Consider the following 24,945-nt stretch of genomic DNA (forward strand, 5'->3'; position numbering starts at 1 on the left):
AGTAGCTCCAGACGTAAATAAATCTCTTACCGACAGTGAAAAATCACAACAATCCACCCTCTTACAAAATCACTCACCTTTCTGTTCTGTGACACCAGGTAGGACCACATTAATCCACCACAAAATCAAGACCCCAGAGGGTCAGACTATTCGTCTCCGTCCTTATCGCCTTCCAGAAGCCCGGAAACACATTATAGAAGAGGAAATAAAAAAAATGCTGGCCCTGAAGGTAATCGAACCCTCGGTGAGCCCATGGTGCTCCCCGGTGGTCCTCGTCCCAAAACCCGATGGATCTGTTCGATTTTGCATCAACTTCCGCAGATTAAATGATATATCACACTTTGACACCTATCCGATTCCCCGTGTAGATGATGTATTAGAGAAGTTAGGAAGAGCTAAATATCTGTCTACCCTCGACCTCACGAAGGGGTACTGGCAAATTCCCCTCGCACCGGAAGACAAAGAGAAAACAGCTTTTGCGACCCAATCAGGCCTATATCACTTTACTGTCCTGACCTTTGGTCTCCCCGGGGCCCCAGCTGTCTTCCAGCGATTAATGGACCGGCTTTTGAAACCGTTCCATGACTTTGCTGCAGCTTACCTGGATGACATTGTAATCTATAGTAACACTTGGTCTGATCATCTACACCATCTCGATGAAGTATTCAATGCCTTGGCTGAAGCAGGGCTCACGGCTAATCCGAAAAAGTGCACCCTAGGTAACACACAAATATCATATCTCGGTTATCTAATAGGTAACGGGACTCTAAAACCCCAGAAAAGTAAAATTGAGGCCATCTCACAAGTACCAATGCCAAAGACCAAGAAAGACCTACGATTCTTTTTAGGCTTAGTGGGGTATTACCGCAGGTTTATACCCCAGTACTCCACGATTGCTGCCCCTCTCACCGACCTCCTAAAAAAACAACATCCCTCTACTTTAGCCCCGTTATCCGGCTCTCAGCTTGCCAGTTTTGAACACTTAAAACGATCCCTCACAACCGAACCAGTCCTTAGGTGTCCGGATTTTTCCGCACCTTTCTATTTATATACCGATGCCTCTAATGTCGGTCTGGGGGCGGTCCTCACACAGCCTGACAGGGAGGGTCATGATCATCCTGTTATCTTCATCAGTAGGAAACTCCTTCCTAGGGAGTGTCATTACCCCGCTATTGAAAAGGAGTGTCTCGCCATTAAGTGGTCTGTGGAGAACTTACAATATTACCTCTTGGGCAGACCTTTCGTTCTTTACACCGACCATGCCCCTCTCACTTGGCTCGCCTCTCATAAAGACACTAATTCTAGGGTCCTACGCTGGTTTCTTGAGCTCCAACCTTTTACCTTTCAGGTCCGCCACATACCGGGTTCGCAACAGGGCCCGCTGATTATCTGTCCCGATTTCCCGCCTCTTTGGTCCTCTACCAGTGCCGATCATGGGATGGGGAGTGTAGACGGGTCTCCTCGACCACGTCTAGTAGCTCCCGGAGCTGGCGCCAGTCACACACCTCTCTGGAAACACGCATGCGTTCCCATGACGACATGGGAACGCTGACAAACGCATCAAACTCGGATTTCCGTTTTTTTTACAGAAAAGAGAGGACGGACTCCCAAAAGGGGGAGGAGGAGTTTCAACCGACAGAGTGGAAGAAGAAAAAGGAAAGGACGCCGAACGCCAAGAGGGAGCGACTTCACCTAGAAGAAACGCCGGACGCCGAACCCAAGCAGTTCCCTCAGGAAGAGATAACCAAGACCCGCGACGAGAATCTATCAAGGAAACCAGAAACCAAGGCCTGCGAGACCAGCCACGAGCCTGGAGGGTCGTGGCTCAGCAAGGTACGGTCCTTTTTAGGACACCGAACCCCTAACATAGCTACAAGGGAGCAAGGAAAGGGAACCGGGCACACGAGGGGAGGGTCGGGGTTGGGACAAGGGAAAGGGGCACCGGGTTAGCACTTGAAAACACTATTGGTCAGGACTCAGAGGAAGAGAGTGATAGAGCCTGCCAAAAGCACATGTGATCCACACCCTCACGACTGGTCACTTCCCTTCTACCCTTGTCCCTCCAACCCAGAGTACCCTTTTCTCCTTGCATGCCAATAGTAAAAGAACCCCTCAAAATATCCCACAACCGACTTACCTTTTGTCCTACCCTATGTTCTTTTTCCGGTATCCACGGGAGACAAGATGAGCTGACGTCCACCCAAACCTAAAAGGAAGAGAGAAGCAGAGATGGTTAATAACAGACAAAGAAGACTCAACCAGACCTACAGTCACCACAATCTTCCTCCCCCCCCCTTCATCACTGGAACTGCACCATCTACTTATATAAATCAAAATCACTTACCTTATCTCCGACTCCGAGTCCTCTGTACCGTCGGTAGCCTACCACAGGGCCGTATTGTCAGATGTGAAAAAACACCCATGGTAGTTCTACTTCAGTATACCCATCTCCTGGGGACCAGGTGCCCCTTTTTGGGCTGCCACGGCTAATCCTGGGTTTACCACTCAGGCTACACGAGGGGGGTCAAGGAAGTTGAATATCCTCCTCCACTGCACTTTTCCATTGGTTGCTAATGAGGTACAGCATGACCAGTAGGGCAGATTTGTGATCCTCAGAGGCATATTGCATGGACAGGCAGGACACTGGGCAGTGTATATGCACCGCTGCATCTGATGGGAGTGACTTTGAGGCAGTGGCAGATCATCTGGCCGCAGCCATTCCCGGAGTCACTCTACTGGGGGGAGATTTTAATGCTTTGATGGACAAGCCCCCTGAGGACTGTTGGTTCTACTGCTCCATATTCCTCACCAACTTAGAAGTAAAGATCCTAGCTAAGGTCCTGGCCACCTGTCTGGCAGCGTTAGTCCATTCAGTTGTCTATGCAGATCAAAATGGCTTTATGCTGCAAAGGAGCACCTGTCATTGTCTGCGCTGGTTCCATGTGGCCCAAGCCAGATCGGGCAAGCTGAGGGACGATGCCGTATTACTCAAAGTGGGCATATAGTAGGCTTTTGACAGGAGCCACTAGCCCTACCTCTTCTCTGTCCTACACAAGATGGTGTTTGGCCCCCGCTTTTGTTGGGGGTGTATTGATACTCTGTAACGGGCTGTGGGCTCAGGTCTGAGTTAACTGAGCCCTCTCCACCCGTTTTCTGGTCAAGAAGGGCACCTGACAGGGGTGCTCACTTTCTCCCTTGTTATTTGCCAAAGTAAGGGAACACCTTGCAGAGCTTATTCGCATAGGTGCAAGGGTTAGATGTTTCAGTTGGGGCGACAGGCAGGAAGATAGTCTTGTTGCACGCTGGCCATAAGTTCCTATGTATACAGGGGCCCCACCACACACTCCTGAGACTTATGGAGCTTGAAGATATCTATGGTATGGCCTCGGCCTGAGTGTCATTCGGTCCATATCTACTTTGGTACCTGTCCGTGAAGAGGTGTTGGGCGACTGGGTAAACCTGCACCTCAAGATAGTGAGCAACAGCTTTCATTAACTGGACATGTCGGTCGCCCTAACCCAACCACAATACTGGAACCTCAGTGTACTCCCCATGGTGGGCCGAAGACGGCGCAGTATGACTGAATGGTCCAGGCTGTTGCTGTCCATTGCTGGTAGGAGAACCCTTTTTAAAACAGTGGCTCTCCTCTCTTATATGTACTATGGCTGGGCTGGGCGGATGTTTGTTTATATTACTGGGCCTCGCAGCATGTCAACATAGCTGCCTGGTTCTGGGCAGACAGGAGTGACCTAATCTGTGTGGCAGCACAATTACTGCATATAATATGCTGGTTCGGCACTGGCATCAACTAGGAGAATAAATTATTAGGTGGAACACACCCACCTGATGCTCTCCCTGAGGCCTTCATGATAAGAAACAACATACCAGCAGTCAGATGGGGGAAAACGTGTGTGAGAGGGTGTTCAAAGTCCTCCTAAATAAACAGCAATATGATCCTGAGATTACACATTGGTCGCTTAAGCCTTAACAAATCATCAGCAAAAGTATATAATGGCTAGATTGTGGGAAGGGTAATGTCACGCAGCAGACCTATTCCTAAACAAGCAGCTTCTCCCATTTGAACAAGTGGCAGATGCCTTTGGACCAGACCCTGACCAATTCCTGTAGTGAAACACTATAGGGTGATATTGAGGTTGGTCTCTCTTGGTATGGTGCTGGCTAAAAGGTGCATAGCAATACAATCAAAAAGACCAGTAGTGCCAAAATAAGAAGTATGTAAAAAAAAAAGTACCTGTTTGAATAATCTGTAGCAGATGATCACATATGAAAGTCGCAATGAGAGATGGCAAATTAATGGAAAACTTAGGAGAGATGTTCACAAAAGTGATAGACTCCCACTTCCCAATGAAAACACCAGAAGTCACACTGAATGTAACACAATGCTGTGTAAACATAAGTCAAGCTGGAAAATGTAGACTTGTATGCATGTTTAATTATGTAAGGAAAAAAGACATAACATGTTATGTTAAAATAAATCTAAGTGCAACATTATGTGAAAAAAGGTGTTAGCATTTGGAATTAAATTATCTTAAAGGGTCTGCACAAAATGTTTGGCAGTGCTGATGGTACATGAGAGAGACCATTCATGTTCACTTTTATCTAGAGAACTAGATGATAAAGGGAAATTTGTTTCACCAATTTTACACAAGTGTTCAGAGAGTAGTTGGACTCTTGTACTAGCAAGTGTTCACAGTCAATATGAAAAAGTCACCCACTTGACTAAAAAAGCATCGCAATTCCAATAGGTCGGGTTTTAAAGAAATATTCTATGGTAATGTGAATCATTGCAAGTAAATCACATGGAATAGATGTGCATTTTGTGGAAGCAAAGAACGGTACAATCATATTGGTGTAGGTCGGGTAAAAGGTCGGGTGACAGTTGCACAGTCAAGCCAAACCTAAAAACCTGTTTAGGTTAATGACTGCCCTTCTTCCATCTGAGCTCCTGCCAGAGAGAAAAAACCTAAATTATATAGTGATCTAAGGCACTATAATAGCATTTCAGTGCCGTGTTTGTGCCCGTGATAGGCAGCTGGATAAATAAAATGAATGATCACAGCTGTATGGAGGGTAAGCACTTTTTTGTGTAATTAACTTCTGCCCAATCAAAACGTGCTCTTGGCTCCAACATGTGGGCGGATCCAAAGCTCCTCTCTAGTGATGATCAGATAATTGTCTGGCAACAACTGTGCTCTCAAGCCAGACCATAAAAAGGAAGGTTTTTCTGACGGCATAGTTGAATAAAGAGATAGCCTTGGCAATTCCCACACCCAAAATAATGTCATTTTAACATGTTCACGTACACCTTTACTAGAGGCGTGTGAAAATATGTGTAATTTGTTTTTGTGAGAGTATGGCAAAATTATGTAAAATTGTAGTTAATTGCACAAAACACAAATCCATCATTTTGGGCTACATTTTAGTGTGAAATGATTCCTTGTGTCAATTTGTAACGCAATGACGCATTTATACAAAACCACCACAAAAACAATCAGTTGTGTTCTGTTATTCACATGTGCTCACCGTTACCGTTTACCATGAACTGCACATTCTCTGTGAGATTTTACTGTGAAGAAGGTTTAACTAAACAAAGTTGCATAATGGGAGTATTTCAGGAATCCCGCGTAGTAAGGGTAATGTGAAATTCCTGAAATATCCCAAATTACGTCGGTGTTATTTAAATTATGTCCCGGTTTAACCTTTGTCTGAAATCTCTATCTCTGTCAATTAGAAATGTGATACTGTTACTAGGAATTATGACTTAATTAATTAATGTAATTGCAAACACAAGACTTGACATGAAGCCGTATCAGAATTCCAACTCCACTGGGAGTAACTTGTCTTGGAAGAGATTTGGTTTATTGTTAAGCTTGTTGGAAGAGATTATAGCGACCAGCTGGGAAAACAATGTGTTTGATATCATTAATAATATCCTCTACGACATGTTTAAATTGAAAGTTTGTTTTGATCTTGAGCAAGATTATCATATCCTTAGAGATGGAGACAAATGAAGATTGAAATGAAAGGGAAACTGGTTTGATGTGAGCATTTTAATTTCGCCAGCTGCACAGCTACAGCAAAACCTATTGTGCAGTGCGACACATACCTGACCTGAGCCTGCCAACTGCTCCTCAAAGCTCCGGTGCACTTACTTGCCAAGCAGTAGTTCCGGTACTCAAGGAGAGGACTTTCAGGAGTGTCGGTACCCAGTACCTCTAAAGCACCGAAGGCCTGGCCATGTTGTCTTTTGAGATTTTGATTGAATTCCAAAATACATTAATATTTACCCTTTCATAAATAATGTTTATCTTTGATATTCAGTATTTATGCCCATTTATAATTCATAGGTTTACAGTTGGTAAGTTAGTACCTGAGTCACTGAAAAAATGCACCACATACTGTGTATCAGTTACAAAAACTGTACCCATTCTCCTGATTTCAGTGTGTGAGCAACTAGGCAACACCTTTGCTCCAGAATTAATTGAGTACTCTAAACAATTCTGTGGTACAAAAAAATAAATAAAAAACACCTTTCACCTTTTCTGTACAGTTCCTTTGTGGTTGAAAGACAGCCTTGTATGCCAACCCATCCACAGAAGCCAATGGTTCTAAAGACTGGAGTGCAGTTTACTGTGAAATTAAGGTAAGATTGTTCCCACAAATGCTTTATTTATGATTTGTAATCTTGTCTTATTTATTTAGCCCTTTTCCTAGACCGCAGCATTACATGCTATTACGTGCTGGTTACAGATGCATTGCAGATGCTTACAAAACTCAACATTTTAAAAGAGAACATGGTTTGTTAACTATAGACTGGTGCTTAGAGATGGATGGAGAAAGCAGGTATCCTGGCTTTTCTCCTGAAATTGAGATGTGAGTGCTAGTTTCAGGTGGAGGGATAGTTTGTTCCAGTCTACTGTACAAAGGAAGAGAAGATGTGTTTACTAGTTTATGGTTTCCTTAACTTCTACAGAGAGTAACAGTATACAAAGTTTGGAGCTGCTGGTGGTACTGGCTTCCATGTTATGCTCCCTGGAAGGGAAAGCCAGTAGAGATCGGCCATCACTACGATTTGGTTGAACCTTTGCCAAAGATCAGGAGGCCAGTCAGCATAGAAGACAGTTTTTGGAATGCTAAGTGTGGTGTTATGGTTACCAGGGAGTATGACATTGTCCCTAATTATGGGAGATACGGTATAAGCTCATACAGTAATATTTCAAGTTTGGATTGGGATATAAGCTTGACCCATTGCTGGTAACTGATATGTTACAGATATGGCACTCATGGTGAGTGGAGATGGGTAAAGCTGGTGTGCAGCATGTCATTGTAGCAGTTTACAAAGTGATATTGTTACACGGCAACTTAAAGGTAAGTAACTTATTTTTAGTACAAGTTTGCTTGAGAATCTGTGAACCTCGAAGACTGAGTAATGTCCAGTCAGTATCTCACACCCTTTCAGATGGGGATGGCTTCCTGAGATAGAAGTGTATGTGTTTAATGTACTGGTTAAGGCAAGCGGTTCCATGTCCACATTAAATACTGTTGGGTTAAGAACAAAACCCTCAGAGGCCCCATGTTAAATGGGGAGGCTACGTTCCTTAGAGAAATCTGAATGCATTCCTTCCTACTGGTTACAAAAGAGTACAGTTGAGTACTGTTTGAGAAATGTCCCCCGGACTGCAAGGGTGTCTAGTAGAACTTAGTGTTTCACAGTGATAGGTTGTGAATACTTGGAGAGTGTGCCAACTTTGCATTCTACAGGAGTATAACAAGGGTGTTGCAGGTAATAGTGTGGCCACTGTTGTGGTGTATGGTATTCTTTGATGTTGAAGAGACTTTGGTTGATGTTGGTTGACTTTTCATTGAAGTGGGACAGACTAGTAGGTAGAGTGGATTGATGCAGTGTTTGACTACTTTCAATAACCCGTTTTTTGCTGCTCACTCCTATGATGGTTTTGGTTTAGTGAATTGGGTTTGGTGTGGTGCATGGTATATTTTATGGTGTATTTGGAAGCACTGTTCTGCAACTATAATGAAAAGGAGGTCTTTAGGCAAGTTAGAGAAGTGGCAGTTTTTTTCTAGTTTCCACACATTTATTTATTTTTTGGCATAAAGGCATTGCGTGTTCCACAAGACATTCATGCTAAAGAGTAACCTTCTTTGTGTAGGGTAGACATATATGCAAGCAGGTGAGGTAATTTTGAATTGAGCGGGCTAAAGAGCATGAAGGTATCTGTAGAAAATGGAGTCTGTTTTGGCAATTTTGTGAAAGATCTGGAAGCGAAGATAAAGAGTTAGGGTGAGGATCTGTAGGTGATAGTAAGACAATTCATTAATCATTCCCAAGTAATAAGTTGGAAATCCTGTAAGGTTAAACACACGGTTCTAGTAGTTCAAGCCTGAGCTCCATCTTGATAGCTATGACCCAGAGCAGATGAGCTTAACTTAAAATAGTGTGTAAAGTTTTTTCTGATTGATCCTTCTAACAGCAGGTCTGCCCTCAACACTGTCTATGCCTATGGAACATGTTTTTGGTTGAGCTCCAACACCAGAGCTGACCCGACATCCAGCACCACAGTCCACACCACTTCCTCTCACATCAATACCGGCCAAATACCTCAAGCCGAAGAGGAGAACTACAGTCCTATTGTACTGTCTCACTGTTAACCAAATCCGCCTAGACCTTGACCGAGGTGATGTCTTGGAAAAGTCTCTACACAACTGGTCCTTGTTCACTCTGTCTCAAAAAGTAAGCACCTTTGTCTAGGAGCCACCTTCCAGCGCTTCAGCAACCATTTGGATTGCATTTGTACCAAAACTCGCCAGCCTTTGGTGAGGATGAAGTTTTCCCACAATAATATAACAACAATTTCTATTTAGACCTACATGAGATCAGTGGACTGAATACTTCCTCAGCCACTGGGTTGGATTCCCCCCAAAACATTAACAGAAGACACAGCCTCATTTGCTGTGATCATCAGACATGCAGCTGAAGCCCTAGATTTTCCATCTGTTGAGGCTAAAACTTATGTCCTCAGGGAAGATTTGAAGCCTGGGCGTACCTCGTCTGAACCCTTGCTGTCATTCAGGTAAGTCCTTACTGGCACTCTCATGGGCACCTGAGCTAAACCATGTTCCTACCCACCTGTAAATAGACAGGTAGCATAATGCCACAGGTCTGCTCAGGGTGACTGTGCCTTGTTGACTCAAAACCTTACTTAGGAGAACCTGGTAGTTCAGGCAGCTACTAGCAGGCTCAATCCAAGCTCATCCTCCGTGAACCCCCTCCCCCCACTCCCTCGCCTACACCCAATATATATACAGTTGAAAAGAGTTGAGGCATGTAGAAAACCAGAGTTCTCTTCAGCTAGCACTTGCCTTTCGGTAACATAGTGCCAGGTGTTTGTTGGGTAGGTGCTCCCATGCATTATGGGAACTGGTGACAGAAAACTTGCCAGCAGTTAATAATAATAATTGTAGGAAGCTGGCCTGGTGTGTGGTGAGTACCTAAGGTATTATCACCTTATGCCAGGCCCAGGTATCCCCTGTTAGTGCGGTATAGTCAGTGTCTAGGAAGCCAGGCTCTCTAGAGGTAGCTGTGGATGAGTAGCCAAGACTTATCCAGGAGACATGCATAACTTGTGCAATACCACTGTAGTCACACAGCACTTACACGCATGAAAGAACCAAACAGTGTTACAAAAATAAAGGTACTTTATTTTAGTGACACAAATACTAAAATACTATATAGGCAATACTGTATTAGCAGGTGAGTAAACACACTATTTTGTACACCTTACTTGTCAGGATTGAGCATAGAAAGCAATAGAAAACAGTGCAAATGCGATAGATAGTAGTGACCCTGGGGGAGCCCAAACCATATACTAAACAAATGGAATGCGAATGAGGGACCCCCATGCAGATAAGTGGAATCGGTAGACGGGAGCTGGAGGAACTAGGAACCCCAAAAGGTGAGTACCACAGTGAACCCCAGTGACTAGGAGAGAAGAGGTAACTACATGTTTTAATTTGGAAAAGGACTGTGCAAGACCCAAACAAGACTGCAAGAAACAGAAGATGGATCCAGACAGAAGAGGACGTACAAATGAAGGGGACCAAGTCCAATTGCAGTTGAAGTGTCCGGTTGGGGCAGGAGTCACTACCGATCCTTCTGGAGTTGCAGGACCAGGTCGACGGTGAGGACCGGGAGTCGCGTATACAGTATAGGAGCAGAGGAACAGTTCCAGAAGTGATACAGTCGATGTCCCACGTTGGAAGAAGAGTTGCAGTCCATCAGTGGTGTGGAAAAACTACCAACAAACCTTGGCAAAGGATTTCTGAAGAAGATTTGCAGAGTTGCTGGGGACCAGGAAAGACTGAGGGGACTCAACCCATGGAGGTGAGTCCCAGGTGTCCACCAGTAGTCAGAAGAGCAAGAAGACTTGGATGCAGCCCCTACAGCCAACTCACAGGCAGCAAGCACAGGAGTCGCAGTGAGGCCCACTCAGCACACTTGGAAGGGAGTCCCACGTTGATGTAGCAGCAGGCAGGAAACCACTTGTTACAGGAAAGAGAGCTGGAGGCCGGGGCTACACAGAGCCTGAAGGTCGCTTGGAAGAAGAGCCAACAAGCCTTCGGAGCTGCAAGAGTCGCGGTGCACAGGGGTACGATCCTGAAAGGAGAGGCAAAGACTCGCCACTTCCAAAGTCGGACAGCTGGTAGAGGAGACCAAGGGGACCACTCAAGACCACAACCTGTGTTGCAGGATCCCCGCAGAGTTGCAGGAGAGGACCCACGCAGCCGGTCGTCGTTGCGGTTGGTGCTTGCGGATGTAGGGGAGTGACTCCTATACTCCAAGGGAGATTTCTTTTTGCTTCCTGGTGCAGACTGAAGACTTGCCACCCTCAAAGGATGCATAGCCTGGGAAATGGTGTAATTACTGGAAGGAGCCAGAGAAACAGTGTTGCAGGACGAAGTTGTCACTAGAGCAGCAGATTGTAGGTTCCTGTGAAGTCCAGTTGTGGTTCCAGTGGCCAGGAGTCTAAGTAAAAGATGCAGAGGAGTCCTGCTGGAATCATGCACATCGAATCTGAGGACCCACCCAAGAGAGAGACCCTGAATAGCCCTGGAAGGGAGATTGGTCACCTAGCCAGGTGACCACCTATCAATAGGGGGTTCTGATGTGACCTGCCTGACCTGGCCACTCGGAACGCTCCCAGAGACCTCTGCCCATCTTGGATTCAAAATGGCAGAATCAAGGGGCCATCTGGAGGGGCTCTGGGCACCACCCCTGGGTTGGTGATGGACAAGGGGAGTGGTCACTCCCCTTCCCATTGCCCAGTTTCGCATCATAGCGGGGACTGGAGGTCCCGGAACCGGTGCAGACTGGTTTATGCAAGAAGGGCACCACCAGTGCCCTCCCAAGCCATGTAACACCTATTTCCAAAGCGAGAGGGTGTTGCCTCCCTCTCCCAAAGGAAATCCTTCGTTCTGCATTCCTGGGCTTGAGCTGTTCAAGCAGCAGGAGGGCAGACACCCGTCTGAGGGGTGGTAGCAGCGTGGGCTGGCCTGAAAATCCTACAAAGCTCATAGGAGCAATGCTGGGGGTCCTCCAAGGAGCGCCCAGAGTGCATGGAATCATACAACCAATACAGGCAACAGTATTGGGGTATGATTCCGACATGTTTGTTACCAAACATGCCCAGATTCGGAGTTACCATTATGTAGATGGACATAGTTAGTGACGTATGTTCAGTACATGCATAAAATGGTGTCCCAGTACTCACGAAGTCTAGGAAAATGGAGCTGGAGTTTGTGGTGGCACCTCTGTTCATGCATGGGTGACCTCACACACAAGTAGCTGCACCCTGCTCTCTGGGCTAGGAGGGCCTACAATAGGGCTGACTTAGTGACCTGGTGCAGTGACCTGAAGTGAAAGGGTGCATGCACCTTTTCACGCAGGCTGCAATGGCAGGCCTGGAGGCACATTTTATATGGGCTCCCATGGATGGCATAATACATGCTGCTGCCCATGGGGAACCCCCCTGGTGCCCCAATGCCCCTGGTACCATATACTAGGGACTTATAAGGGGGCATTGGTGTGCCAAATGTGGGGTGATTGTGGTCCAAGCAACCAAGTTTATAGGGAGAGAGCGCAGTCATTGGGGTCCTGGTTAGCAGGATCCCAGTGAACACAGTCAAAACATACTGACAACATGCAAAAAGTCGGGGTAACCATGCCAAATAGAGGGTACTTTCCTACAGCATGCAGCAGTGTTCTGCACTCGTTGGAGTCTATTGGCACAAGACTGTGACACCACGAGATACAAAACATTACAATAGTGAAGCCCCAATATAATCAGGGCTTGAACTACTATTTTATTTACCGACTCTGGCGGTTTTGTTGTAAAAAACAAATCTTCTCATCAAACCAAATGCCCAAATTCTAGACCTTAGGCTTAGAAAGGGGTAATGGGCCTAAATTGTTGGGCCACCAAGCGGTGGACCAGATGTCAGGTTGATTGCCTAAGGTCAGCCCCTTGGTCTTTCTAGCATTTAACTTGAGACAGTTTGACTACATCCATGTGGTGCATGGCACAGGCATAGAAAGGAGACCATATGGGAGGATTTCTGTGAAAGAATGATGATAAGCTGAGTGCCATCAGCGTATGAGATGATAGTAAACCATAGCGTTTGATTACCTCAGCTAAGGAGCACATGTAAATGTTAAAAAGGGTTGGACTCAAGGAAGAGCACTGCGGTACTCCTTGCTGGAAAGGAAGCACTTCTGACTGAATTTTTTTTCAGACTCCAGAAAAAGAGCAATCCTGCAGGAAAGAAACAGCCCACCTCAGAACTTTATGACCTATGCCGCAATTCCATAGTCTTACAATCGAGATGTTAAGGGACACAGTGTCAAATGTGGCACTGAGCTTCAGCAGAAGTAATGCTGCTGAATCGCCAGCATCCCAATTTTAACGGATTCATTCTTTAGTGAGCAGCAAAGCTGACTCAGTACTATAAAGTGGACGGAAACCTGACTAAGTCCTAGGAAGCAGATTATGGGCCTCAATGAAGGTAGAAAGTTGCTTATTGGCATGCTTCTCTGCGATGTTAGAGAAAAAGTGGAAGCAGTGAATCAGCCTGATAGTTTTCAGGCTTTTTTGGGTCTATAAAAGGCTTTTTAAGGAGTAGTACCGCCAGGGCATGGTTCCAACACTGTGAAAACCCATCCAGAGACAAAGGAGCTGTTAAGCATCTCATGTAGTACAGGATGGACAGCCTTCAGGCCCGCTCAAAAATGGCAAAAAATGCTGGATCAAGCAGGGAGCGAGATGTAACTGCAGAACTAGAGCAGGGTCCACTCCTCAGGTTCGATGGACTTAAAATTCAGCAGTCTGGAGCGGTCATCAGAAGGATCGAACCAGGTACTTAAAGAAGGAGCGTCTCTGGCCTTTGCAGGAAAGGATGCGTAAGTATTTGCCACCTTTTCAGAAAAACTTGAGCTAAGGCATTACAGCCCTCCTCTGAGGTGAAGTATGGGCTGAAACTAGAGAGAATGAGATGAGTGACTAGGCAATTGTTAAAATTTAGCAGGAAGAGTTCTTGGCAGTTTGAATTTTATTGATATAAAAGTCATGACGAGTTTGCTTGATACAACCATGGTAACATTTAAGAGCTGCCACATAGTCAGCTTTACAATCTGGATTATAGACTCTGCGCTAAAGGCGCTCAAGGCGCTTTCGGTTCTTTTTTAACGCCAGAAGTTCATTGTTAAACCAGTCAGCCAATTGTTTTTGCCTGCAAAAAGTCTTATTGACTAAGGGAGCTATTTGATCCAATACTACGCTGGTCCAGTTGTGAATTGGCCATATTGACACAACTATCCAAACTTAGAGGGGTAACTGTGGCCCACTAACATGCCTATAAAACATGGGCAGATACATGACTTAAGGGTGAGGTATTGTAGGTAACAGAAGAAGTTCTGGAGGAATTTGCTTCCACTTGGTGCAGCCCATTCAGCATGGCCGTGACATCTGATGGGAGGGTCCTGCACACTGCTTTCCTTTGTGACGCACTGCCTCTTCCACCTACATCAGAATGGCTTTCAGAGGAACTCTTTTCTGTTTGCCATGCTCCCATTCGGCCTCACCAGTGGCCCTCAAGTGTTCACAGAAGTGATGGTGGTGATCGCAGCCTACCGTTAGAGGTCTGACGTATCATTCTTCCCCTACCCTGACCACTGGCTAGGCACTGTCAGTCGCAGACCATCTCCAAAAGACAGTAAACCTTCTGACTTTTTTGGGGTTCACTATCGGTGTGTTGAAGTCACAACTGATTTCTTCATAGAGGCCTCCTTTTATCAGAGCCATCCTGGATGCAGTGCGTTACCAGGCCTTCCTTCCAGATCAGAGAGTCCAGGACATTCAAGTTATGATCTGATATTTCGGTCTCAGTCCTTGATCTCAGTGAGTGCCTCTGAGGCATCTAGGACTATTGGCTTTCTGAATTCTGCTCTTCGACTATACCAGGAGGCATATGCAAATTCAGCAGTCTGATCTGAAGTCTCAGTGGGCCCAGCAACTACGAACCCTGCTAGATTCCATCCAGGAGTCGGATGATACTACAAAGTAGATGCAGTGGAGGCTGCTCGACCTCAGTTGGATCAGTGGCAGATCCCTCTCCCAACCCCACCCTTGGTGAATGTGGTGATAGAAGTATCACTGCTGGATTGGGGAGGTCAACTGGGAGAGGTGAAGATCACCTCTGGTCTCTGGCAGTGACCCATCTCTACATCAGCTTGTTGGAGTTGATGGCTATTTGGCATTGAAAGCTTTTCTGCTGTCCATCAAGGGGAAGCTGGTTCAGGTCCTTAGGAACAACATGACTACCATGTTGTATTGCAACAACTAGGGCAGAGTTGGGCACAGAGCCCTGTGCCAGGAGATCTTGCGCCTCATCAGCTGGCAGAATAGTCAGTTTCCTGATTGCACACCATCTGACTGGATCTTTAAATGGGCAGACAAACTCAATCTGCGACACATAGTGGATCATGAATAGCAGTTACACTGGCAATACGAGAACTCTGGCTCAGTTTCATTGCCACAGGTGAGATCGAGCAGTGTCAAAGTTTTATGTGCTGAACTTTTCAAGAAGTCTGTCTCTCAAAGGGGCATTCCACCCTCAGTGGGGTACAGGACTCCTGTATGTCTTCCTGCTACTATGTCTCAAAAACAACTAGGCCCAAATCTTACTAGTGGTTCTGGACTGGTCCAGAGGAGTGTGGTCCCTAGAAGTTCTGGACACGAGCATCTGTGCTGATGATTTGGGAGGATCTTTGTCACAGCAGCAGGGCACAATCTTGCACACAGAACTGCTGAGTCTACATCTCCATGAGTGGAGATGGAACATCGGCAGTTGAATACATTTGATCTTCCTCCCAAATTAATAGATATCATCCCTATTGCCAGGTGCTCTACAGAGTCTGTTTATGTAGGTTTGCTGGCCTCATGGACAAGTTTGTGGCTTGGTGTGGCACCCATAATATGGACCCCATTGAGCCCAATCCGTTGGATGTATGTTTTGTTTTTAATTTGTGAATTTTTAAAGGTCTTTCAGTGGACACAGTTAAACTTTATCTTTCAGCCCATTCAGGCTTTTTGTGTTTATCAGACCAACCATCCTTGTTGACTCACCTGTTGTGATGCAAGTTCTCATAGGATTAGCCCATGTTCCCTCCTAAACCCATCATGATTCCTCAGTGAGATCTTCATTTGGTCCTTACTTTTCTTTTGTACTACCCTTTTGAGCCATTGATTCCTCTGTCTCCTGACCCTGCAATGCAATAATTTAAGCTCATTGCGAGCAAGCTTGAAGCTTGGTCAGTCCAGCCTCCTTACCCCACTTTCTTTCTGGACAAACTAGTGACAATGAATACAGTATCCTTTGTGCGAAAGGTTGTGATTCCCTTTCATATTGTTCAGTCCATCACACTTCCGATGTCCTTTCCTCCTCTTTTGAAGGGTGAGGTGGAGCAAAGACTCCATTGTTTGAACTCTAGAAGAGTACTGAGCTTTTTTATCTATTGCACCAAAAAACATTCAGTGGATGATTAGCACTTCGTAGGATTTTGTGGGGCAAAGAAAGACAATGCATTGCAGAGAGGACTTTACCCTGGTAGATAGTGTGCTACATTATAGATGTTGAACAAGAAGCAGCCTCCAGAGGGATTGTGGGCCCATTCCACTGGGGCCAACGTTGCTACAGTTGAGCTGGTACGCAAAGTGCCTGTCCATTATATCAGGCAGCAACATCTACATCAGGGCACACGTTCACAAAGCATTATTGCCTTGACTGCTAGGTCTGACAGTAAGGACATTTGACCGTTCAGTCCTTTTGGAAGTTTTAGTCTGAGTCATTCTACAGCCCACCACCAGGGCAGGTACTGCTTTGTTATCTGTATCTGTTCTAAAGGTACAGAATCTGTAGTTAGATGTTTCCATCAGAAAAATGAGTTACTTACCATTGGTAATGCTCTTACAGGTGAATAGTCCATGTAACAGGTTCCAAATTGGAAATCTGCACACTATCACAAATAATTGATTTTTGAGCTCCAAATGCACAGATAGTGTCAAGAAAGACACCGAGATCAACACGTATGGGTGACACTTACATGCAACTGTAGCAACATGTCTGGGACGGATAAGGGTTAAATCAGAGCCACATGATGCCACCAAACAGGCATACTCTGGGTATGCTGAAAAAATATTTCAGATCCAGTCTGGCACATCACAATAGTCTAAAGGTGAGGAATCTGTGGTTTGATAGAGTATCCACCAGACAGAGAGTTACCAAAGGTAAGTAACTTGTTCACCAGTACCAAAATAGTTAAAAAGTACAAACTCAGAACAATATAAATCCCACAACCAAGTTCCTGATGGGAAAAATCACAATAAAATTATTAAAAACCAATAAAGGGAAGGGAAGATATGAATTTTTAAAGTTTTAGGACAAAAGAACCTAAGAAAAATAAAGAACCAATCAGAAGTTTGCTGATAACCAGAATCTAGGAACATACAGAGGCTGACAGTGATGAAGTGGAAGTCTGATACATCAAGTTGGGTCATCCCAGTCAAAGTTTTTACCTTAAATTTTGTAATGGAAGTTAAAATCCTCACCAGGGCAAGGCTGAAGGCTGTTTCAATGACGTTCTCTTGAAGATGAATTGCTGGTGGACAGTATTCACCAGTAAAACCTGGTACCTTTTGGTGACATCCCATCAATACTGTGCAATTATGAGTTTATATCTGTGGAATTTGGAAAACCATACATACCTGGTTTTACTGGGTGAAAATCAGCACAATATTCGTTTTCTGTGGAAATGATTACCTACTTTGACATCGTGCAAGTGGCAAATGTGAGTTGGGGGAGGGGGTTCGGGAGGATGGAGGGGAGGTTGAAGATGTTCCATGAAAACTGCATTATCGCATTTAGAGCAATGCTAACCCCCTTGTACCATGGATGAGGGTTGGGTAGGAGAAGGACAAGGGCCCGAGCTGCAATGCAGCCTTTTTCCCCAAATCAGTTTTACTGTCTGGTAAAATCGGGTCCGTTGTTCCCACGGTGTCTGGTGCAACAATAAAGGCAGAAAGAAATTCTGTACAGAAATTCCGCTCTGGTAAACTAATAATCAGGGCCTTGTAGGTAGATGAATATTTGGAAAGCAGTATAATAACAATAACCTCGGCGCATCTGAGTATATCTCATGATTTTATGCCACCAATCAAATGACCATGAATAACATTTCTGCAAGCCATTTTGCCCGTCACACAGATGAGATAGAGACTTCTAGTTGCAGATTCCTTGCCTTAGAAATTCCCCCAGGTGTCGGACTGGATCCGGAGATTTTTCTTCGAGCAGTACCCTTGTGTACCGTCAAGTGGTGCTGGTTGACTACGCATCAGTCGTTGGCGCCATGGTTGACTGTGATGATGTCAGGGTCGCATACAGGCGCCGCCTCAGTGCAGCGACGTTAGTTCTTTTCATACCGCGTTACGCGCTGATCCGGAGAGAGCTACCCTGGTTTTGACAGATTTCAACACTTCTGTTGTGTTTTTGGCGACCTTTGGTGCGTTGAGGATGTCCCCGAAGACCGGGTTCAAACCATGCGAGGACTGTCACCGCATGATGTTGGTGACTGATCCGCACCAGGCCTTGCACCCGAAGGCTTTGAGGGAGTGGTCCTTAAAGCTCATGGTGGCCCGGTGCTTACTGCACATCGCTCCCAGAACCGCTCGAGAGGAAGGTCTCGAGACTGCTCACGTAGTCACCACTTGTCATCCCCCTAGTCTTCGGGTCACTCGGGTAAGAAGAAGAAGAAGTTGAAGAAGGCTAGGCAATCCTGTCGCTCAGCTGATGAAATGTGGGATGAGTGCCAACGCTTTAGGCCTCCATCCGTGGAGCCTACTTCTGGGTCCGCTCCACTCTTCCCTGGGTTTCCAGGAGCCAGAGCAACCCCAACCTAACTAAAAGATTTCTACGAGGCCATGCGTCTCATATTTGGGCAGTCAGACCCCCTGAGGTGCTTTCATGGCCTTGGGGTTCAGCTGGGGTCCTTCGGGTTCCACGCTGGCGGCTTCTGCCTTGGCCTCCAAGAACCCCTCCGAATCCACTGCCAGATCTGTGCTGACGCTGGTCGTACAATTGCGTCAACGCTCCAGACATCGGTTGGGCCCACGATCAACGTCGACCCGATCCTGATTCCTGACGACCCGGAGCTGGAACAACATTGGCCGCCACTGCTTCTGACTTCGATGGGGCCTACTCACCCCAGGTCAGATTCTGATCCTTTTTTCTATGGGTGTGAGTGTGTGTAGGGATAGGAGGGGTCGTTGGACCCTTATGAATACCAGCTTGATGATCCTACTATGGACTGGGCACAGGAATTGGGCAAGGCCAGTGGTCTGGATACTTCTCCAGACGCTGGCATGCTTTCTTCTTTTACTGTGGCTACAGCAGAGGGAGCTTCTTAATTAGTGGTGGTCAGTAGTGCGGCTGAGGTCCTTAGACTTGTGGTGCCAACTGTAGCGTTCAGGACTAATTTCCTGATGGAAGTTCTTTTTTCCTGGGGCTTCCACTTGGGAGCCTCTCCTCCCTTTTAATGAAGCCCTCACTGATGTATTTCTGGGTGCTTGCTTGGTCCAGACCCAGCACAGGGGCTCCTGTGATTAGGACAATTGTTGCCCGCTATCATTCCACCCCGAACAACCCTAAATTCCTGTCCCATCACCCCACACCTGAGAACCTTGTTATCCAGGCATCCTCATGATCTGGTGCATTCCCATCTGCTTCCCCAGTTAGGGAATCGGAGGCTGTACCAATTTGGGAAGGAGATGTTTTCCTCCCTCCAGTCTGGCGTTGCAGTCAGTGAACACTACATGCCTTTTGGTAAATTATACTCACTCCTTGTGGGATATGGTCGCGCAAGTCTTGCCGCAGATCCCGGAGGAGGCCTGGACTATCGTCTCCCAAGATGTTGCTGATGGGAGAAACGCGGCGAAGCTCACTATTCGATGTGGGCTGGACACGACTGACTCTCTGGGTAAATCAGTTGTTCAACAGTGGGCTTGAGGCCCCCCACTTGGTTTTTCGGGGGATGTTCAATAGCCCCTTATGGACATGCCCTTTGATGGCACCCGTCTATACGGAGAGAAGGCGGACCCGGTGCTAGAGAGGTTCATGGAGTCCCGGGCTTCGGCTCGGTCCCTCAGCCTTTCAGCTGCCCCTTGTCCCCATTAGTCTGCCTTTCTCCCCTTTCTTGGCCATGGAAGGGGCTCCCTATCGCATCCCTGTCCCAGCCACTGCACCACCCATGCTACTAAGCCCCCTGCATGGCTTGGGACGCAGAATTCCGCTGGCTCATGGGACAGGGAACCAGAGGTCTGCCCAGCCCACCCTCACCCCTGCTGCAGTCTCCAATCCTTTCTATTCTGTCCCCACCCCATCTCAGACCAGTTGGCAGCAGGATTGGCCATCCCCTGCCCCACTGGGAATCCATCACAACGGACAGGTGAGTTTTGCAGATCGTCCCAAGGGGCTACTTCCCCTCCTTCGAGACTGCCCCTCCGACCATGCCTCCATTCTTTGGCTGCCTACCAGAGGATCATCTGGCACTTCTCTGCGAGGAAGTCACGGCTGTCTTGGCCAAGGGAGCCATAGAGAGGGTTCCTGCACCAGAAGTAGGTTATGGTTGTTATTCTTTCTACATTCTGGTGCCCAAAAAGGACAAAGGCTTACCTCCTATCCTAGATTTTAAGGCCCACAATCTCTTCCTCAAGAAGGAGAAGTTCAAAATGCTCACTCTGGCTCAGGTTTTGTCTGCCTTGGACCCAGGAGACTGGATGGTAGCGTTGGACCTGCAGGATGCTTTTTTCCATATCCCCGTCTTGCCTGCCCACAGACGTTGCCTGCGGTTTGTGGTAGATCATGAGCACTTTCAATTTACTGTGTTCCCCTTCCGCCTTACCAGCGCCCTCTGGGTGTTCATGAAAGTGATGGCGGTGTTTGCAGCTCATCTGCGCAGGTTAGAAGTATCAGTCTTCCACTACCTCGATGACTTGCTGTTGAAGGCTGACACACCCTAGAAAGTCACCTTCCACCTTCAGACTAGGGCGAACCTTCTGCACACACTGGAGTTCATTATAAACATGCCGAAGTCACACCTGACTCTCTCTCACACGCTCCTTTTTATTAGAGCTGTTCTGGACACAGTGCAGTTTTGGGCCTATCCTCTTGAAGTCCAGGATATTCAGGCAATGATTTTGATGTTTCAGCCTCTATCCTGGGTTTCAGTGAGACTGACTATGAGGCTGTTGGGCCACTTAGCCTCCTGCATCCTGCTAGTGACACATGCCATATGGCATATGCAGACTCTGTAGCGGGACTTGAAGTTCCAGTGGGCGCAGCATCAGGAGAATCTCTCCGACAAGGTCTGGATCTCGGAAGGGACTGCAAAAGATCTGCAGTGGTGGCTTTTGAATCGCAATTGGATCAACAGCAAACCAGATCTTACAGTAGTGATAGAGGCATCACTCCTGGATGGGGGTGGCGGAAATCAGAGGTGTCTGGACTCCAGATCAATCTTTTGGAGCTTCAAACGATCAGGCTTGCATTGAAAGCATTCCTTCCCTCTCTCAAAGGGAAAGTGGTGCAGAATTCACGGACAACACTACCACCATGTGGTACTGCTACAAACAGGGTAGAATAGGGTGCTGGACCCTTTGCCAAGAGGCTCTGCACCTCTGGACATGACTGGCACATCAGGGCATTAACCTGGTGGTTCAACATCTGACGGGCTCTCTGAACTCCAGAGCAGACAAACTCAGCTGTCGATGCATAATCGATCACGAATGGCGTCTCCATCCAGGGGTGGTGCAAGGTCTTTTTCAGCAGTGGGGAGAGCCTTGGTTAGTTCTGTTCACCTCCTCAGAGGATGCGCAGTGTCAGCTCTTCTGCGTGTTGAAGTTTCCAAGGTGGCACTTGCTCTGCGACGCTTTTCGTCTTGAGTGGAACTTGGGCCTCCTCCACACCTTCCTGCCCATACCACTACTTCTGTTCAGAGTTCTGAAGAAGATCAAGACCGTCCGGGCCCAAGGAATCCTTGTGGCTCCGGACTGGGCATGGAGAGTATGATATCCAAAGCTACTGAGCATGGCCACAGATCCTCCAATCAGACGGGCCCTCAGGAGGATCTTCTGTCGCAGCAGCAGGAGACGGTCCTTCACCCGAACCTGTCCAATCTCTTTCTTCATGCGTGGAGATTGAGCAGCAGCAGTTGACAGCTTTTGACCTTCTGCCCCAAAGACTGTGGTGATGTCTTAGCAGCCAGGCGTCCCTCCACCAAAACTGTATATGCCTGTCATTTAATTTTTGGCATGGTGTACTGACAAGTCTATTGATCCCCTCTCTGCTCCTCTCTATCTGAGGTTTTTTTGTCATCCTTTCTTCAGCCCAGCAGGGCTCTGCTTTGGATACCCTTAAGGATTACTTATCGGATCTCTCAGCCTTTCTTAGATTGCCAGACCAACTTTCCCTTTTTAAGTCTCCTTTTGTTAGTAATTTCCTTAAGGGTCTTACCCATTTGTTTCCCCTACTCCATTTATCATTCCTTAATCTTGTTCTTACTTACTTGATGTGTGCTCCTTTTGAGCTGTTACACAATTGTATTTTTTAGTTACTTACTCTCAAAAGTGCATTTCTTGTTGCCATCATCTCTGCTCGCAGAGTGAGTGAGTTTTATGCTCTTTCTTCTAAGAGGGCCTCCTTCCTTCCTAAAGTAGTTACACCTTTTCATGTAGGCCAATCCATAACTTTGCCTACTTTTTATCCACCTCCACGTCCTTCTCATGAAGAGGATAGACTCAACCATTTAAATCCAAAAAGAAGGTTGGCGTTCTACCTCAGTCCTACCGAAGATTTCTGGGAGGACGATCAACTCTTTGTTGGATATATGGGTGCGAAGAAAGGGAAAGCAGTGGAAAAGCATATAATCTCACGATGAGTACTACTTTGCATCAAAACGTGCAAAGGCAAAGAGGCAACCCCCTGAGGGTTTGCGCGCTCACTCCACTAGAGCAACTGCTGCTACCACAACATTAGCACGCAGAGTTCCTGTCCTGGATATCTGCCAGGCTGCTACTTAGGCCTCTCCTCACACATTCACTAAACATTACTGCCTGGACAGTCAGGTCCACAGAGACAACTACTTTGGTCACTCAGTCCTGCAGGACTTTTTAGTATGATCTTAGTTCGCAGCCCATTACCGAGGATGGTATTGTTTGGGTGTCTATTCTAAGTTCAGGAATCTGCAACTAGAAGTCTCTATCAAATTAACAAGTTACTTACCTTTGGTAACAATATATCTAGTAGAGGCATATTCTAGTTGCAGATTCCTTACCGACCCACCCATCCTCCCTGCTGGCGAACTGATTTCTAGGGACAGGGTTTCCCTTTTCAGGGCTATAGTTCTGGCTCACCATTTTCAGTGTTCTTTATGGCAGCGCACTTTGCTGTAGAAAGTCGTGAAAATGAACTGATATCACTGTGCCGAGGCAGCGCCTATATGTGGCCCCCGATGTCATCGGGGTGACCACGAAGACAACGACAGAGGCAGGGCCAACCAACACCACCAGACAAGGGTACTGCTCGAAGAAAAATCTCTGGATCCAGTCTGACTCCTGGGGGAATTTCTGTGGTAAGGAATCTGCAGCTAGAATATGTCTCTATCAGATAAATCGTTACAGAAGGTAAGTAACTTGTTCTTTTGTACCATCTAAGTGATTGATTGTACTTGTTATTATTCTGATTGAAGTTTCTTATTGCATATTTGTTATGCACGCCTCTTTTACTCAAACCGTCAGAAGAAAATTAAATCTATGGCAATTCTTATTTTGAAAAGACATATGTGATTTATTCCACTCAATTGCAGTTAGTATATTTCAGTTCTCTAGTTCTGCAAGTAAAGTAATACAATGTTTACCTAATAATTTATTTTCTGACTTTCTTTTCAGGCTTCTGGTTAAATTACAAGAGCTGAATTATCAATTGAAAGTGAAAGCCCTATTTGATAAGTATGATTGATACACGTCTGTTTTTATATTTAGGCAAAAGAACATTGAAATGTAGCTTCTGTTGTACATATTACGCAAATTAGATTCACAAACCCAAAAACTGCGCACGTTTCGCTATATGTCCCTAGTATGATTGTATTTTTTTTTTATTTTAAACCCTTTTTTGAGTTTTCAACAAGTAAACAAACAGCTATCTACAGCCACTGTTTCCCTGCTTTAGCGAGCATAGAAAGTCCCACATCCATTGTCATCGAATCTTGTTACCTTCCCCCTCCCGCCCCGTCTGCTTTCACCCACCTGTCCCAATCGCATTCTCCCCCCGGTCATGTTGAAGGCTACACATCCTAACACCGGCCGAATTATAATTTTTTATAGTGATACATTTGCTACATGACATAATTGTCCATAATGTATGTTCAACAAATAATATACAAAATATTCGCCATCATTATTGAAGACTTGGTTAAAATATTTTCAGTATTGCCATGTAATCAATGCAATGTTGGCCTACTTGAAAACCTCATGCTTTACCGCACCACCACAAAGCATGTGGCTCTTCATGTAAAATTGTCAGAAGTGTGGGTATCCGTGTGCAGTGGCAGTGAACCGGGCTGCAAGGGTGCACCGCAAATGTAAATACGTTTTTGCTATTACTTAAGGGCACGTGGAGGGGGCATGTTCCTTACAAGCGCTAGGGCCCAACATAACCTCTGTCAGAAGCAGTGTCAAAGTAGAAATGTGCATGTTTTGGTAATTTAAACCTGTCCGTTTTAGGTTTGAGTTCCTACATTTGTTAGACGTGAACCTGGCAACAATAACAATATGTTTATTAGAATAAGGCCCTTGTAAACAAATTGTATTAAACAATGGTGACCAATCATAAAAGCCGTTGCAACTTGTCATTGCACCAAGCTGCAATCAGGCAGCATGGTTTGCACTTCAAATTTTACCCTTCACATTCGGAAATAGCCCTTAAGGCTTTCCCAACAGCTAAAACTACTAAAGGAGTTTCCAACGAAATCAACAATGCAAATGCCTCACAATTATTCCGTGTGCCACTCTCTGTTAGTAGGTGTAAATATAACTTCCTGTTATCAGTGAGAAAGGACACGTTAAACAATACATAGCTCGAAGTGTCTGTAACCTCCCTATACCCCCTCCCCACAAGCCTTTCGCAGATGGGTTTCTCGGTTGTCTCAAGAAATGATGGCATTCTCAAATTTATATTTTCAGGATTCCACTATACTGAGTAAAGATAGCATTTCTCTAGTCGAAGTTAGAAAAGTCGATTGGCCCA

The 24,945-nt window shown here is 46.0% G+C and overlaps 1 protein-coding gene across 8 annotated transcripts in view; it reads left to right on the top strand.

The window, feature by feature from the left end:
* STAT1 (signal transducer and activator of transcription 1) overlaps positions 1–24,945 on the top strand; it is a 533,280-nt gene that overhangs the window by 233,898 nt on the left and 274,437 nt on the right. For all 8 annotated transcript variants that reach the window (XM_069225879.1, XM_069225877.1, XM_069225884.1 and 5 more), the window contains 2 exons: positions 6,572–6,664; positions 23,589–23,648. In XM_069225879.1, coding sequence (XP_069081980.1) covers positions 6,572–6,664; positions 23,589–23,648 — 153 coding nt within the window. The remainder of the gene's footprint in view (positions 1–6,571; positions 6,665–23,588; positions 23,649–24,945) is intronic.

The sequence above is a fragment of the Pleurodeles waltl genome, chromosome 3_1 (assembly GCF_031143425.1).
Source record: "Pleurodeles waltl isolate 20211129_DDA chromosome 3_1, aPleWal1.hap1.20221129, whole genome shotgun sequence".
Classification (NCBI taxonomy): Eukaryota; Metazoa; Chordata; class Amphibia; order Caudata; family Salamandridae; genus Pleurodeles; species Pleurodeles waltl.